Genomic DNA, 18,410 nt, shown 5'->3' on the forward strand with positions numbered 1-18,410 from the left:
CAACCACCTGGGCATCACAGTCCTACCCAAGGCAACCTAGAAGCCCCAGTTTGGCAGCCAACACCTTTCCTTTGCATTTATTTCTTTGGGAAGTGCTGTCAAGAAAACTGTTGAGAGACATCACAATTCTAGTATAAGGTGGTGTGCAGCTTTTCTGTACTTCCTGCAGCCCTTCTAGAAAATTGCTAAGTCCAGAGGCAGATTAATAAGGGGCCTAGAATCCAAGAACCAGGATCCTAGAAACACAGTGACCACAGGAATAGCAACTCTTTCCTGGTGCTTGAGAAAATGTTAGCTTACATTGCAGAGAGAAGGCTGGCTGCCATACTTTCCCACTCTGAGAGAAACTGAGGTGTCTCCCGGTCTTTGCTGTGTACCCGTTGTTCATTCTAGGCTCCTGCAGTGTTGTGATCCCGCTCTTAGGAAGGGCTTCATTTAGGCAACTCACTGTATTCACATGAGGGTGAGGCACTTTGATTACCCTAGCCCAGCTTTTAATGCCCATCTGACTCCTCGATCATTGTATCATCCAGTCCCTCCTCTGCTACATGGTCGTGGTAGACAAACCAATTCAATATTTGGCTATAGTCCAGATAATGATGGAAAGGATATTGGATTTTCCACATGGCTGTTGCCCAGTATTTCCATAGTGAATTAGAGTTTATGAGGTGAGGACACTCAGACTGTGGTCTATAAATACTGTTTCCCACTAAAGGGAGCCAGGGTTGTATAGAGAAGCGGCTGCTCCTACCTGGGACAGGAAATGTACAAAACGAGCCTGGAATATCTTATCAGACCAGAAAACAAGGAAGCTATGTAGACTATGAGATGAGAAGCCGGCCTGAAGGGGCTGCTTTGGAGCATCAGTAGGAGTAGTATTTGCATGGATTGAGACCCTTAAGATATGTTGAAAAGCTTGAGTTCATAATGATGCTAAAAGAAAAAAAACAAAAACCCTCTGTTCAACTCTAAGAATGCTTATTAACCACCTCTCTCTTTGGAAAACTGTGAGAGACAGGCAGTGAATCAAGTGTTTATCCTGCCTTTGCTATGCCAACTGTACCTCAGGGTAACCAGATCGTTAGTTCTGGGAGATTTCTTCTTGAAGCCGTCAACTAATAGGTTCTTGTCAAGCAGGCTAGTGAATTGAAGTCAGCCAGACGCGGGGTTGGAAGAATAGAAAGGTTGATTCACAGTTTGCAAACTGGGAGGCAGGCAGGGTCTCGTGACCTAAGGCTGCCAGCTCAGCTCAACCAGGGTAGATTCGCTCCTTTTATAGGGAGTCGCATACATCTGCATGAGCAGAGAGGGGGAGGATCTTCAATCTTGCAATGCGTGCACAGTCCGCATAATTTTTGTGAAGGAGTTTCTGCACGGGGCTCTAAAAATACTGTGCACAGCCCTAAAAAAATGGCTAGGGCTCCTTACAGCCACCCCAGGAAGGCGTGCTCCTGGGGCCTCCTGCTAGGAGAAGAGAAGAAACCCGGGGAATCAGCCAATCATGGTGAAGTGCTATAAAAGGTTATAACACAAATGTAGCAAGAAGAGACTTTTCTGAAAAGCAGCGATTGTGGGGTACCCTTAATAACCTTTTCAGGGCTGTCTGCTTCATTCTTGGAGAAGTATTCCAACTAATAAATGAAGAAGGAAAGTTAGAATTCCAATGACACAATTTGGCAACCTAATAAAGCAACGAATTCACTTAGCTAATGATCACCAATGGCTGCTCACATCACAAAAAAGCTAATGATCACCAATGGCTGCTCACATCACAAAAAAGAGAGTTGAACGTTGTGTGTCCTTATTCCACCACGCTGTACAACACCCCTATGAAATATCCTTGCAAAAAAAAGAAAATTGAACTTGAATCTGATTAAGCCTCTAGGACAGGGGTTGGAAACTTTCCCTGTAATGGTCCAGATAGGAAATATTTTCAGCTTTTCAAGCCTTGTGGGCTGTTGCTATATGCCTTGTGTTGCCACTAGGCAACTCTGTCACAACTAAATCACATAGGAGCATGATTGTAGCCGTACACAAAACATACATGAACAGGCATAGCCAGATATGTCCCATGGGCTGTAGTTTGGGGACCTGTGTTCTAGATCTAACTACCAATTTCTAGAAAGTACAGAAGATAGGAACTTGTTAGCATTACATGGATACAATTAGAAAAATCCAGACTGTGGGAAACTCTACAGAAGAAGTGACTGTGTTTCTTCAACAAAAAAGTTCTAAGGAAAAAATTACAAATAGAGCAAGTAGGGGAAGATTTTTTTAAAAAGTCAAGAGATCTATCAAGTTATTGTAATATATGAAGCTTATTTAGGTCTTGGAAACCCTGGCGGTATAGTGGTTAAGTGCTACAGCTGCTGACCAAAGGGTCAGCAGTTCAAATTCACCAGGCGCTCTTTGGAAACTCTAATGGGCAGTTCTACTCTGTCCTGTAAGGTCGCTATGAGTTGGAATCGACTTGACGGCACTGGGTTTATTTAGGTCTTAATTCAAATAAACTACTAAAAAATTACAAGACAATTAGAATTTGAACACTGACTATATATTTGACATATTCAGGAGTTATTAGTTTTGGAGCAGGAAAATGATCTTGTGGTTATATATTTTTAAAAACCTGTTTAGAGCGTGTGGTAAAATAGTTTGAATGATATTGCATAATGTCTAGGATTTGCTGCAAAATAATCTTTTGCATTTAGAAGAAATAAAGTAAGGCATGAGTTGATGATAATTGTTTTATCTGAGTGTTGGATTCTGGGGATTCATTGTTTTTGCATATATTTGAAATCTTTCGTGGTATAATTTTTTTTTAATATATGAATTTTGTAAAATACATTGGTTCAAACTTTTTTTTTTAAGAGGAGAGGGAACACTTTTCATTTATTTAGACACTCCCAGGTCCTTCTTAAAACAGGATGAATCAGCTAAGAGTTCAAGCCAGAACAGTCTGTCCAGTTATTTTTTCCCACCAAACTGTGTATCTACAGCTTGTTATACCAAACAGAGATGAAAGCTATCATATCATTTATCTTTTGGTAATGTGTTATATGTAATATATATGTGTATGTGTGTATATGTAAACACTTTTTGAATATATTTTATTTGGTAGAAAATAGTCTTCATTTTCTGTGACTAAGTGTATTCCAAACTAAACACTTGAGCAGCTGGGTTAATCCCGTGGGTCAATTTCTGATTTAATGTCCTCTGGCAGGTAAGACCCTAAACTAGTTCCTGTAAGCACTAGAATTCTAAAGTCTCACGGCCCTGCTTTCTAGGAGCTTCTCGTCTAGTTGGGAGGAAGAAAAAAATACATTTGTTAAACAATTACAGTGAGAGGTACAGATAGGAAATGCTGTAGGAATTGAGAGAAGGGGGTAGAAAACCCCATCTTGGACAGTTGGGGAAAGCTTTGTGTAAGCCTTGGAATGAGTTCAGGTAAGCTTCAGTTGTAGATAGACGGGAGAGTAAAGGGGAGAGGGCATTCTAGGCAGGGGCCACAAAGAAGCAAAGGCATGGGCATGGGACAGACCAAGGGCTAGCCACTGAAAATAAGACCTAAGAGGACCATTGTAGATATGGCAGACTAGAGGCCCTGTATAGCCACCAATGGAGTAGGGTGTTCTATCTAGTCTAGTGTTCCAACAATCAGGAAGACAGGCAACAAGCGGTTGAAAGTATGGCACAGAAATTCAGGAAGAGATTTGAGAATTTGTGCCATGGATTTGAGCGTCATCTGTGTAGAAGTGATGGCTGGAGCCATTGGGTCTGTAGAGACTGTTCCTCTCATTTCTGCCATTGGCACGTGGTGGGTCTGTAAATGCAGAGACGCGTTTTGAGTTTGGCATTTGCAAAACTACCAACCCACCGTTTTACTACAACTCAGTCTCACTTAAAGCTCAAAGCAGTACCTAATTACTTATGGGAACATTCCCCACGCTGAAAAAGTGGAAGGATTTGAAATAAGAGAAACTGGAAGTACATGGGAAAAGAGAAAGCCAATATTTAGAAGGAAATGCCTGTGGCGATGGCTTTTTTGACATGTTTATGATCTCCCTCCAAGTATGGCCTAAACTAGAGGCATTTTTTAACTGTTGTGAAAACATTATTCAAGAAATGGAAACATTTTAAACAGATTTATGATCCTCCCTATTGATGCTACCCAATAAATTTGGGCAACACCTTTATTCCTTCTCCCTTATTTGAGAGTTTGAAGTGTTATTTCTCTTAAAAACAAAGAAGGGATTACAGTGTTCTTCCCATAATGAGAATCTGCTTGTTTTAGAGATTAAAACATTTCAAAGGCTGATAACTCCAACAGTTATTTCCCATTAAAGATTATCTTTGTGAACACAAGTCAATATCAAGAATTCCATAAGCCTAAAATAATTTATGGGTCAGCACCTACTCTTTCGGCTACTGAACTTTGGAGAGAAGTGAAAGCTTAGCCTTGGATATTTACGTAAGCCCAGGTGGGTTTAGACCAGTGGTCAATATGGCCTAGAAAATTGAGGCCAAGAAGTTATGCCCAAAACATCAATCAAAAACAGCTCTGATTCCAGGCTCTGACAATATCCCAGTACACTGTTATAAACTGCAGATAGACCTATTTTTCAAAAACTTCCTAAGTCCATGAAACCAAGAAAAACACCCATGGCAGCCTTCCGCCTGTCTCATAATGAAACTGTTCTTTTAGCAAAAATTCCTAACTAAGCAAGATTCTGCTAAACAAGGTGGCTATTTATTTACGAGTCTGTCCTTGCTGATTCCAAGACGTTGGAACCGTTAAATTCCTTGCAGCTCCTGATCCTTTCTACATGTTGTTTTACAATGTTCTGCATATATTTGTAGTATTTAGGTGAATCACCTTGAAGACATCAGAGGCAAAACCAGTTTGATGTTCATTATGCCTTGTGAGTGTACAAATTCAAATGTTTGTTCAAATATTTGCTAATCCAGGAGGATTTCTTTGGGAGGCTGGGATTATGGCATGCTGAAAGTAGATGCCAGAAGAGACTATAATGAAAGAGTCAAGAATTCAGATTAATGAAGTTGGCAGTAGCTACTAGATTTTGACCATTTATAACAAAGATTATACAGATTGTTTTATACTTATGAAGACTGTGGTATATTCAGTTTTAAAGAGGAATTTTCTGAAAGAAAGGGCAGGAAGGAGGAAGGACATAATTCCTGGTTTTCAGATGAAATTAATAGTTTCCGTAGTCAGGATTTGGAAGCTTTCCAATATTCAACAGACTCAGCAAAACTCAGGGCGATAGTCTTAGTATTAGAGCCAGTCCTGGTGCCAAAGTCAAAATAGGCCACGCTGGTAAGGCCCCAAGAAGGAGCGTATGTAGGTCACTTACATGTCTTGAATTTAGACAGGCTGAGTTTACACAATGATTTTACAATTAAATTCTGAAGAAACCCTGAATGTTCCAATTTTTTTTTTTTAATGTGTTCCTTGGTATAAAAGAAAATGACACCATCATTTTGAATGATGGCCTAGCCAGTTCACCTTGTGGCCCGATTTGTGTGTGTGAGCCACACAGTGATAGACTTGTGCTGACAGTCTGCCTCTCAACCCAACACTTTAACTTTCCTTGGAGAGTATATTGAGCTAACAGTGAGCCTCAGGACTAAACACAATCATTTTCTTAGACATACGCAACACTATTTTGATGCAGTTAAAAATAATTAATAAAAATAGAAGGTACTCCTAAGCTTGACCCGAACCCATTGCCATCGACTTGATTCTGACTCACAGTGACCCCACAGGACAGAGTAGAACTGTCCCATGGGGCTTCCAAGGCTGTAAGTGTTTACAGAAGCGCTGCCACATCCTTCTCCCACGGAGCAGCTGGTGGGTGCGAACTGCTGACCTTTTAGGTAGCAGCCAAGCACTTAATCACTGCACCACCAGGGCTCCTACTTCTAAGCCACTAGGTTTAATTCCACAAGCATTTATTTCACATCTCCTATGACCTAATAGGTCCCTAGGTGACTCAAGAGGTTTGCACTCAACTGCTAACGCAATGGTTGGCAGTCCAAACCCACCCAGCGATACTGTGGAAGAAAAGGCCTCGCAATCTGCGTCCATTAAGATTACCAAAAAGCCAAACCAAACCCGTTGCAGTCGAGTCAATTCTGACTCATAGCAACCCCATAGGACAAAGTAGACCTTCCCCATAGGGTTTCCAAGGAGGGACTGGTAGATTCGAACTGTCAGCCTTTTGGTTGGCAGCCATAGCTCTTAACCACTGTGCTACCAGGGATTACAGTCAAGAAAACCTTATGTGGCAGTTCTATTCTATAACATATGGGGTTACCATGAGTCGAAATCACCTCAACAACCACCAGCCCACCAATCATGAACTAAGGTAGGAAGTAGAAAAAAATACATAGAAAGGAAGGCAAACAACAACAAAAAAAAAAAACCAAACCCATTGGCTGTCGAGTTGATTCTGACTCATAGTGACCCTATGGACAGAGTAGAACTGCCCCATAGGGTTTCCAGAGGTGGCTGGTGGATTTGAACTGCCAACCTTTTGGTTAGCAGCCAAGCTCTTAACCACTGTACCACCAGGCCTCCAGAAAGGAAGGCAAGGAATCACCAAATCCTGGTTTTGCCTAATGTTGTTCCTGTGCCCTTTCTTTTCCTTGGAACACACTCAGACGCTAACCCTCTCCCAGGTCAGCTGTCTCTTTAAAAGCTCTCCTCCTCCTTATTCTCTGCAAACACTGCAGGTACCAACACATAAACACACATGTCAAGAGGACAGATTGGCTTCATGGGAAATGTACGCTTAGCAGGAGCTCACTTGGGTCTATAAAACCAAAGAAAACCAAACCCAATGCCATCGAGTCAGTTCTGACTCATAGTGACCCTACAGGACAGAGTAGAGCTGCCCCATAGAGTTTCCAAGGAGCGCCTGGCAGATTCAAACTGCTGACTCTTTGGTTAGCAGCCATAGCACTTAACCACTACACCACCAGGGTTTCCGGGTCTATAAAGTAGGAATCAAATTAACGACATCATGAATTCTGCTTTTGTTTTACCAGCTGCCGCTTTTAAGTTCTTACTTAAAGAAAGTTTTTACTTTCCCACGAATACGTGTAAATTTCTTACCTTTTACTTGTCATACCCACAGAAAGCTCAGTAAGTGGTAATCAAGGAAGGAGACTGATTTAAAACAAATTGTAATTGAGAATGTCAGCATAAACGGTACCATCCTCACAATTTGTGAATTTACCAGTTGTTTTTTCCTATTGTAGATTTAAGGCTTTTGCTTAAATTTAGTTTAATTGATACTTTTTAAATTAAAAAATACAGTGGTTAAGAGTTCCGCTGCTAACCAAAAGGTCGGCAGTTCCAATCCACCAGCTGCTCTTTGGAAACTCTATGGGACAGTTTTACCCTGGGCTATAGGGTTGCTATGAGTCGGAATTGACTTGATGGCAACAGGTTGTGTGTGTGTATATATATATATATATGTTTGCTGTTGAGTCAATTCTGGCTCATAGTGTCCCTGTAGGACAGAGTAGAACTGCCCCATAGGGTTTCCAAGGAGTGGCTGGTGGATTGGAACTGCTGACCTTTTGGTGAGCAGCCAAGCTGTTAACCACTACGCCACCAGGGCTTCCCATACACATACAGGTATAAGGTAATTATACCAACCCAATAGGTTCACTCCTTTGTTGACAGCCCTCCAGTGGTTTCTCATGAGCCTTACATTAAAATCCAAATGCCTTACCACACTGTACAGGCCCTTCGTGACCTATCCTCTTCTTCTCCTTCCTCTCCCACCTCTCTCCTCCACTCCCTTTGCTTTGCAGCCACCTTGGCCTCTGCAGTTTATGCCCACCTCAGGGCCTCTGTAGGCATGCCCTTCGTGCATGGCTGGCCCTTCCTCAGCCTCCAGGTCCAATCACAGCTGCTCCGTCAGAGGTGGCTTCCCTGACTACCCAGCCTATTGTTGCCCCCACCCCCAGCCCCTGCGTCTTAGCTTCTTAGGGCTGCCATAACAAAATAACATAAAGTGGGTGGCTTTCAAAAACAGAAACCTGTTTTCTTATGGTTCTAGAGGTTAGAAGTCCAAATCAGGGTCTTGGCTGTGTCAGTTCCTTCTGAGAGCTTTGAGAGGAAGAACTGTCCTGTGCCTTTGTCCTAAATTCTGGTTTCTGCCGGCAATCCTTGGTATTCCTTGGCGTGTAAAGGGATTGTCACATGCTATCTTCTCCCGTTTCTGTTTTCTGTCCTCTTTTATAAGACATCACCCAGAAGGGATTAGGACCCGTCCTACTCTGGTATGACTCCGTTAACTTTGGTGAAAACACCTGAAAAGAAAAACTCAGTTTTTCCCCAAACAAGGTCATATTCTTTGGTACACGGGTTAGGACCTCAACGTATATTTTTCGGGGGACACAATTCAATCTATAACATCTGTCATGCAGTCATATCACTAAATGATCATGTTCCTGGAGTCCTTGAGCAGGAGACAAATGGTTAAGTGCTCACCTACTACCTAAAGATTACTAGTTCAAACTCACCCACAGGCACTTCAGAAGACAGACCTGGCAACTTGTTTCTGAAACGTCACAGCCTTGAAAACCCTATGGAGCAGTACTGCTCTGTACACAGAGGGTTGCCATGAGTTGGAATCAACTCGACAGCAACCAGAAACATCTTAAATATATTAATATAGCATTAAATTTCCCTGAGTACAGTAAATCATGCCTCCAAAACCAAACCCATGGCCATCAAGTTGATTCTGATTCATAGCCACCCTATATAGGACAGGGTTTCCAAGGCTGTAAATCTTTACAGAAGCAGACTGCCACATCTTCCTCCCAAGGAGCGGCTGGTGGGTTCAAACCACTGACCGTTTAGTGAGCACTTAACCACTGTGCCACCAGGGCTCCCTTAAATTACACCTACTTGAGGACAAAGTAGTCACCAAAAAAGTGTTCAGTTAAGTATAACTAAAATTTTTTTCATCTAATTTTGCAGGTTGTCCTTGCTGGAAGGAACCATGAGCCGCCATTTTCCACTCTTGCTCTTGGCCACAGTGACTTTGCCCTTCGTCTGCTCCCGGTTAAATCCCCTGCTTCTTGAGGAGCTCAGCTCCAACACAGGAATCCAGGTTTTCAATCAGATCATCAAGTCTCAGCCTCATGAGAACGTTGTCGTTTCCCCCCATGGGATTGCGTCAGTCCTCGGGATGCTTCAGCTGGGGGCTGACGGCAAGACAAAGAAGCAGCTTACCACGATGATGCGATATGGTGTGAATAGTACGTATGTCCTGCATCACCGCCTGGAAGACTTCACCAGGAGGCCAGTGTAGCAGTGCTCGCCACTTGGTCTTAGATTCCATCCTGAGAAGCCAGGATGGGGTTACTGATGCCAGCCAGAGCTTAGGGTCAGCCTTTTCTAAATTAGGACAGACGTTGGTTGAGGTGATAGAAGTGAGAACTGCATTCTGGTCTCTGTGGTATAGCTCTGCATCTTTGGGTCAGTCGCTTGATCTCTCAAAGTTTCAGTTTTTATATCTATACAAAGAAAATACTTTTTGTCTGACCTACCTCCATTGTGGTACTGGCTAAAAATGCAGTAGGATTGTGCATGTTGTGTTAAACAGGGTTCTCTAGAGAAACAGCCAGTGAGACATATATATAAAAAAAAAAAGAGAAATTTACTTCTAGGGATTGGTTCACCCATTTGTGGGGACTGGCAAATCCAAAATCCATAGGTCAGGCAGCAGGCTGGAGATTTCTACAGGCTTGCGACCCAGGATCCGTAGATTAAGCAGCTGGAAGAGTACAGAGGAAAGAGAGAGACAGAGATTGAATTCTGCCAAACTGTTTAGTCTGAAGGTGGGCCACACCCTAAGGAAACACCACTTCCAACTGATTAGTTAATTACATTACATTAGATTGTGGCATGGAAGATGATTACAGTACATTGCATTAGTTTACATTCCAGAACAGCAGCTCGTCAAGTGTTTGGCAAAACCACTGGGAAACATAGTCTAGCCAAGTCGACACAAGAAATTAGCCATCACAAATGTGCTTTTGAAATATGTAAGCTAGGGAGACAAGTGGGAATGGCCTTCAAGGGCAAATTGAGGGAGCTTTGTGGGGATGGAACAGTTCTCCATTCTTAACTATGGTGGTGATCACAGCAGTCTATACTGGTGATGAAATTGCATAGAGCTACGTATGCATACAAGGAGCCCTGGTGGTGCAGTGGTAAAGCACTCAGCTGCTAACTGAAAGGTTGGCAGTTTGAACCCACCAGCTGCTCCATGAGAAGAAGGTGTGGCAGTCTGCTTCTGTAAAGATTACAGCCTTGGAAACACTATGGGGAGTTCTACCCTGTCTTATAGGGTTACTGTGAGTCAGAATTGACTTCAATAAGAATGGGTTTGGCTTTTTTGGTTTTGGATACATGCGCGCACACACACATGCCCACAGAGAGCACGTGTCCAAAAAAAAAAACCAAACCCATTGCCATCGAGTTGATTCTGACTCATAGCATGCCATCGAGTCGATTCTGACTCATAGCAACCCTATAGGACACAGTAGAACTGCCTCATAGGGTTTCCAAGGAGCACCTGGTGGGTTCGAACTGCCACCCTTTTGGTTAGCAGCCGAACTCTTAGCCACTACACCACCAGGGTTTCTGAGAGCACGTGTAGAACTGGTTTAATCTGAATAAGCTCTGAGGACTGTACCCATGTCACTTTCCTGCTTTTGATCTGGTACTACAGTTACTGTATTGTAAATCTGTTGCCATCGAGTCAATTCCAACTCATAGCAACCCTATAGGATATTGTAGAACTGTCCCATAGGGTTTCTGAGGTTGTAAATCTTTATAGAAGCAGACTGCCACATCTTTCTCCTGTGGAGCAGCTGATGGGTTCAAACCAGCTATCTTTTGTTTAGTAGCCAAGCACCTAACTAGTGCACCACCAGGGCTCCTTACAGATTTAAGATTTTGGCTTTGGGGGAGGCTGGGTGAAGGGTGCCTGGGACCTCCCTGTTGATATTTTTTGTTGTTTTTTTGCAACAACTTCCTGTGAATCTATAATTATTTCAAAAAGAAAAATCTAAGGTGTAGTGGAAAAGGTTTAGTTTCATTGACAGAGAATCCTGTTTTTAATTAGCTATTTAAACTTAAAAGCTGAGAACTTAAAAGCCCTGGGAATAGCACTGTGGTTTTGCTTCAGCTCAGTTTTCCATACCCAGGGTCATGTTATACCTGCCTTTCTCACAAGTGCAGTGTATATGGGACTAGGAGCCTGAATTGGCCTCTGAGCCCTCCTTTGCCACTGATAGACACTTTGACTGACCCTTGGTGTCTTAGTCTGGGTTCTCTGAAGGAGCAAAGCCAGTGAAACCCATTGCCATCAAGTTGATTCCTACTCATAGTGATTCTATAGGACAGAGTACAACTGTTCCACAGGGTTTCCAAGACTAAATTTCTATGGAAGCAGACTGCCACATCTATTTCCTGCAGAGCAGCTGGTGGGTTTGAACCACTGACCTTTTGATTAGCAGCTGAATGCTTAACTGCAGTTCCACCAGGGCTCCTTCAAAACCAGTGAGGTGTGTGTGTATATATGTATGTGTGTGTATGTATATATATATAAATATGAAGAGAGAGAGATTGATTTACTTCAAGGAAATGCCTCACACAATTGTGGGGACTGGCAGGTCCCAAATCCATAGATCAGACAGCAGGCTAGAGACCTCTGCTGACTCACGGGATTGTGGGTGCTGGTGAATCCAAAATCTGTAGGTCGGGTGATGAGAAAAGTGAAGGGTCAAGAGAGAATGAGCTTTGCCAGAATATCTATTTATATTCTGGAGGCAGGCTACACCCCCAAGGAAACTCCCCTTTCAATTGATAGGCTGGTCATATCAGATTACATCATAAAAAAAAAAAAAGTAAAAGGTGATTATATTACATTACAGAAGAGCAACAAGTCCAAAACCAAACAAAACCCATTGCCATTGAATTGATTCTGACTCATAGCAACCCCGTAGGACAGAGTAGAACTGCCCCATAGAGTTTCCAACGCTGTAATCTTTACAGAAGCAGACTGCCACATCTTTCTCCTGCGGAGCAGTGGTGAGTTTAAACCACCAACCTTTCGATTAGCAGCCATGCGCTTAACTACTGTGCCACCAGGGCTCCTGCAGCCGGTCCGGTGTCTGCCAAACCACCAAGAATCATGGCCTAGCCAAGCAGACACTTAACGGTGACCATCACACTAGGCAAATCACGTTTCACATCTTGGCCTTAGTTACATTTTTGGAAAAAGGGGGAGTTTACCTACCCATATTCTTCCATCACCTGCTAGACAAAGTTATGAGACTCTTGAGATGGATGCAATGGCTGCACTGATCCGTTTAGCAGGAACAGAGGTAGGCATGTATGTACTTAAATGCAGGGCTTAGAACTGGTTCATTCTGGTTCAAACCATGGCTGAGAATTTGCATTTCCACTGCAGATATACTGAATCAGAATCTACATTTTAATGAAATCACCCCAAGTAATTTAATTCTTACGTATAATAAATTTTGAGAACCAGTGCTCTACTAGTGGTTCTCAGAATTGGTCCCTAACCAGCAGTATTAGCATCAACCTGGGAACTTGTTAGAAATGCAGATTCTCAGCAGAGGTTTGAACCTGAATGAATAAGTTTGAATCCCTGCTTAAATGCGCCACCCCTTTGTGTTTTTAGTATAGTCTGACTGCCTAACTGCCCTGCCCTGTCTCGGTAACATTAAACTTTTGCACGAGTTTGCAGTTAATTCACCTGTTGCAAGCATGGAAGGACTAAATATTTGGAACACACTGTTCGGCCTCTTGCTTGGAAGTTTAGAAAACACTTGGTGATTTGTAACTGCTAACATTTATGGCCTTTCCTAGTGTGATCCAGGCCCCATCAGCCAGTGCAATTTCAAAAAAGCCACTTGATTTTTGTTGTTTATTCTAATAAGGAGCCACATTAATTTTAAGTCAGGAGTTTTCATTTTGGTAATATTGGCCTGTTGGCGCTCCATCCCCAGCACCACCACCCTTTCTTTCTCCAGAATAGCTAGCAAGAGTTTTGTACAATGTAACCTCGGTTTGCATTCAGACTCCCCCAAGAGGAGCCCAAAGGGTTTTTCAGGACATGGTCAGGGCTCAGCCTCTGAGAATTCACAATAGGATGCTCTTGTTGCAGAAAGAGCGAGGCTAGTTCAGGTCAGTGGAAGGAGATGTGCCCTGATGTTTTCCCTGCAGGACTCTGTGGCTTATGGAGGCGGCAGTGGCTGAAAGGACCCTGATTCAGAAAGGTCTTTTAGCCTCAGTAAGCTTCAGTTCCCTTCTCTCCATGTAAAAGGAGACTGCTGATGCCCAGTGTGGCTGCCCCCCACAGCAGATGTGAAGGGTGAATTACAAAGCCCTGTACTGTCCCTAGATCTCCAGGTGGTACACACAGTTTGTGCCCGGTAACCAGAAGGTTGGTGGTTCAGACACACCCAGTGGCACCGTGCAAGAAAGTCCCGTTGATCTGCTTCTATAAAGCTTATAGCCAATACCATTACTGAACGTTTTGATCCAAAGGGGAAAACTCAGAACAGGATTTCAAATTCTCATGGATTCCAGACTTTCTGGAGCCATGGAGGCTGTGCTGTATGAACCCCTAAAACTCTTGACCTAAGATCATCTTTAAACCTTAAACCAAGACTATCTTCTGAAGTCATCTTAAAACCAAACAATAATTTAGCTTATCTAGTAAAGAATGTCTGCCTTGAACATTGTGCCCTTTCAAGATCTATTTATGTGGAGTCAAATTGACAACAACAACTGGAAGGATAAGAACCTTAGGGGATAGTGAGTTTATGTTAATAGAGAAGGAACAACTCAGAAAAGGAAGCTGGAAAGAGTGGTTGCACAACTCAAAGAATGTAATCAAATGTCACTGAACTGTACATGTAGAAATGATTGAGTTGGTGTGTATTTTGTTGTGTATATTCTCAGCAACAACAACAAAATAAATAAAATTTTGGAACATGTAGTCAAGACGACTCTATCAAGCTGAGTTCTAGTCTGTAACACATGAGGTCTCCATGAGTTGGAATCGACTCAACCACAACAGGTGTTTTGGTTTTATACCACCCCCTCTTGTGGCTCATGGGAAGCCATTCCCTGTCCTTGTTCAGGGATCCTGAAGAAGGTACACTGTTTAGAGTGAAAGGTAGGGTCTTCAGGAGACCACCAGGGTGACTCTAGCAGGACTGTTTGGGGACAGTGTCATTTTGAAAAGACTCCTGAGAGCTTAGGAAGGAGCTGAAATTTTCAAGCTCTGTAGAAACACATTTCGTTTTTACAACTTATTTTCCCTTTTTTTTTTTTGCCCCCACACTCTAAAACCAAATGGAGCATGTATGAATGGTTTGTGTAAAAGAAAGCTGCTTCTTGTTGTTGTTAGGTGCCGTCGAGTCAGTTCTGACTCATAGCGACCCTGTGCACAACAGAACGAAACGGTGCCCGTGCCTGCGCCGTCCTTACAATCGTTGTTATGCTTGAGCTCAATGTTGAAGCCACTGTGTCAGTCCACCTCGTTGAGGGTCTTCCGCTTTTCCACTGACCCTGTACTCTGCCCAGCATGATGTCCTTCTCCAGGGACTGATCCCTCCTGACAACATGTCCAAAGTATGTAAGACGCAGTCTCGCCATCCTGGCCTCTAAGGAGCATTGTGGCTGCACTTCCTCCAAGACAGATTTGTTGCCATAAAATTAATCTCCTTGCTTTTTTGATCTTGATATCAACTAAAAATCACATTGTTCTGGATGGTGACACGTGGCAGTTTTTTTTATAGTCTTCCTAATGCTTATTTTATTCTTTTATTATTTTTTTCCAAGATAGAAGAAATTTCATTATTAAATCTTTGGCAGAAAAGGAAATGGTGCTTAAGGTGGAGAGCGAGCGAGAAAGGGAGGGAGGAAAGGAGGGAAGGAATTGGGGACAGAGGGGCTGAGAGATTCCATCGATTGATGGCTCTAGGGTGACATACGATTGAAGACACATCAACTTTCATACTGACCCGGTGACCAGAAGGAGGCCTGGATTGGAGAAGGTCCTTGAATATGTTGCTAGTTATAAATATCTTAGGATTCTGTCCTTCCTAGCAAATTATTTTTAACAGCTGTTTATATTTTCAGACACTTCATTTTACCACTCTCCCCCCATTTTTCTTTTAAGATAAGGCCACTGAGAAAGCAGAGGACTTAGTCTCTTCCTGTTCAAACTTACCTTGTTTATACTCTTCCTATTTGCCATAATATAAAAGACTTTAAGGTCCCTGGGTGGCTCTCGACTGCTAACCTAAAGGTTGGCTGTTTGAACCCACACAGTGGTACAATGGAAGAAAGGCCTGGCAACCTGCTTCCTTAAAGATTACAGCCAAGAAAACCCTATGGAGCAGTTACTCTGTAACACTTAGGGTCACCATGAGTCAGAATCAACTCAATGGCAATAGGTTTGGTTTGTTGTTGTTTTCTACGAAAGACTTTAGGAAAAAAAAAAAAAAAAAAGCTTTTCTAAATTCTTGGGAACATACTGCTACATTTTCTCATTTCCCGTTTAGGAGTTGGCAAAATGTTAAAGAAGATCAACAAGGCCATCGTCTCCAAGAAGAATAAAGATGTTGTGACTGTGGCTAATGCAGTATTTGTTAAGAATGGCTTTAAAATGGAAGCGCCTTTTGTGACAAGGAACAAAGATGTGTTTCTATGTGAAGTCCGGAATGTGAGCTTTGAGGATCCAGCCTCCGCCTGTGACTCAATCAACATGTGGGTGAAAAATGAGACCAGGGGTGAGTAAATGGCCATAGGCCCCAGGGAGACATTTTGTATGATTTTACACTTTGTGAATGGAAGTGCGCCGTATACTCTGAGGGTCAAGCCACTGTCTGGAAGTCCAGCAGCCCCTCCATGGAGAAGGGGCTAAATCCCAGCGGACACTGTTCTTTCTTAGCAGGCCCCAGGACTCTGTCTCCCTTCCTTGCCACTTTAATGCTGCCACCGCTCAATGTACCCTTTGGGGATTTTTTCTCTGGTCTCGAAGGTTTTACTCTATGTCCGTTTCTGCTTTTCTTTCTACTGTCCCCCGTTGCATGGAATGCCCTTCTTTTCCTTTAAGATTTAAGGTTGACCTCTCTCTTCCCCTTCCCTGCCTCTTCTGCCATCTCCAAGAAGTAGCTGCACCTCTTTGGTGGTATGATGATGCCTTCATAACCACCTCACTGTAGCCCTTCCCACACCACGTAATAATTCCTTGTCTACATGCACCTCTTCTCCCATTAGACAGGAAATGTCTGGTGTCCATGGTTTAACTCTGAAAGATTGTAAACGAGCGATCTAGGTAGAAACATTCAAGAGGAGAGGTGGGTCTAGACTGACAGAGGAAAGTACGTTTCAGAATCTTTTTTCATAGAAGGGAGAGCCAAAGCCACAAAAAGTCGAAGCCAGAAAGACTAGGGAGAAGAAACCCAAAGACAAAACTGGGGGGAAGCCTGGCCTTTCGGGGTGTGTTTCTCAAGCGTGATTCCTGGTCCGCCTGCATGAGGATTACCTGGGCATATGTTTATAATGCAGATCCCTGTACCTTGAGGGCGGGGCCTAGGAATCTACATGAAAACATGTTCTCCCAAATGCACCTTCACCACCCATCACCTTGCTTACATATGTGAATACTTGAGAACCGCTAGAGAAACTGGTGATGGATGGAGGGACCGAGAATGCTCAGGGGGTCAGAGGAGAGCATAGCCCACCGATGGAGTAGGGTATTCTATATAGTCCGTGTTTAGAACAATCACGGAAAAATAGGCAACAAGCAGTTCCAAGTATGGCACAGAAATTTAGGAGGGAACTTGAGGATTTGTGCCATAGATTTGCATGTCATCTGTGTAGATGTGATGGTTGGACTCACTGAGCCTGTAAAGACTCTGTTCCTCTCATTTCTGCTGTTGGCACATGGTGCATCTAGAAACTTAGAGATGTATTTTGAGGCTGGTGTTTGCAAAACTACCAACGTATTGTGTTTTGGATGTGTTTATGATTTCCCTCCAAGTATGGCCTAAATTAGAGACATTTTTTAACTGTCATGAAAACATTATTCAAGAAATGGAAACATTTTAAACAGATTTATGATTCTCCCTATTGATGCTACCCAATACATTCGGAAAACACTTTTATTCCATCTCTCTTATTTGAGAGTTTAAAGTGATTTTGATAGACCCTGGCATTCCCTCTCAGCAGAACCCTGGACCATTCAATGCGGGTTCCTTCCTGAAACCTCAAAATGATCAGGAGTCCAGCAGCTATGAGGGGTTTCCGTGGTTCCCCTGGGCTGCTAAAGCCATAGGGCTAAGAACAGAGGTAGGAAGAGGGTGGCACTGGGAACTGTTCTCGTCCTGACTCTATGCTGAATGGCTGTGACTGTGAATGTCACTCTACCCACTGAGCCACCTTCCTTACCTATGTGTTACAGATAGAATTGATCCCCCAAAAATGTGTGTCAACTTGGCAAATCCATGATTCCCAGTATTGTGTGAAGGTCCATCATTTTGTCATCTGATGTGATTTTCCTGTGTGTTGTAAATCCTACCTCTGTAATGTTAATGAGGTGGGATTATCGGCAGTTAAGTTAATGAGGCAGGACTCAATCTATAAGATTAGATTGTGTTTTAAATCAATCTCTTTTGAGATGTAAAAGAGAAAAGCAAGCAGAGCGGCATGGGGGCCTCACACCACCAAGAAAGTAGAGCCAGGAGCACATCGTTTGGACCTAGGGTCCCTGCACTGAGAAGCTCCTCAACGAGAGGAAGATTGACAAGGACCTTCCCCCAGAGCCAACAGACTTCTAGCCTCCAAGACCATGAGAGAAGAAATTTCGTTTTGTTAAAGCCGTCTATACGTGTGGTATTTTTGTTATAGCAGCACTAGGTAACTAAGACACTATGGTGGTGGTTGTTAGCTGCTGTCAAGTCAGCCGCCACTCATGGCAACCCTGTGTGTGTCAGAGTAGAACTGTACTCCGAAGGGTTTTCAGTGGCCGATTTTTCAGAAGTAGATCACCAGGCCTTTTTTCTGAGACTCCTCTGAGTGAACTGAAACCTCCAACCTTTTGCTTAGCAGACTAACACTTAACCATTTGCACCACTCAAGGGCTCCTCTTTTCCTGTAGAGGCGTGCTGCCTGACGGTTTTCTACACTTGGACAGGCATCGTCTCGATTGATCGCTTAATACGTCTCTGGGAAAAAGAGAGTGATTAGCTCGAGCAGTACCTTTCAACCCTATCAGACCCAACTCCCTCTTCTTTAGAACAAATACTTTTAATATTCT

The 18,410-nt window shown here is 43.0% G+C and overlaps 1 protein-coding gene across 1 annotated transcript in view; it reads left to right on the top strand.

Moving 5' to 3' along the window:
• Window positions 1-18,410, top strand: part of SERPINE2 (serpin family E member 2) — an 81,823-nt gene that overhangs the window by 38,788 nt on the left and 24,625 nt on the right. The window contains exons 2-3 of the mRNA XM_010601649.3: window positions 9,017-9,297; window positions 15,652-15,879. Of these exons, the coding sequence (XP_010599951.1) occupies window positions 9,039-9,297; window positions 15,652-15,879 (487 nt within the window). The 5' untranslated portion in view covers window positions 9,017-9,038. The remainder of the gene's footprint in view (window positions 1-9,016; window positions 9,298-15,651; window positions 15,880-18,410) is intronic.

Source organism: Loxodonta africana, chromosome 6 (genome assembly GCF_030014295.1).
Source record: "Loxodonta africana isolate mLoxAfr1 chromosome 6, mLoxAfr1.hap2, whole genome shotgun sequence".
Taxonomy (NCBI): domain Eukaryota; kingdom Metazoa; phylum Chordata; class Mammalia; order Proboscidea; family Elephantidae; genus Loxodonta; species Loxodonta africana.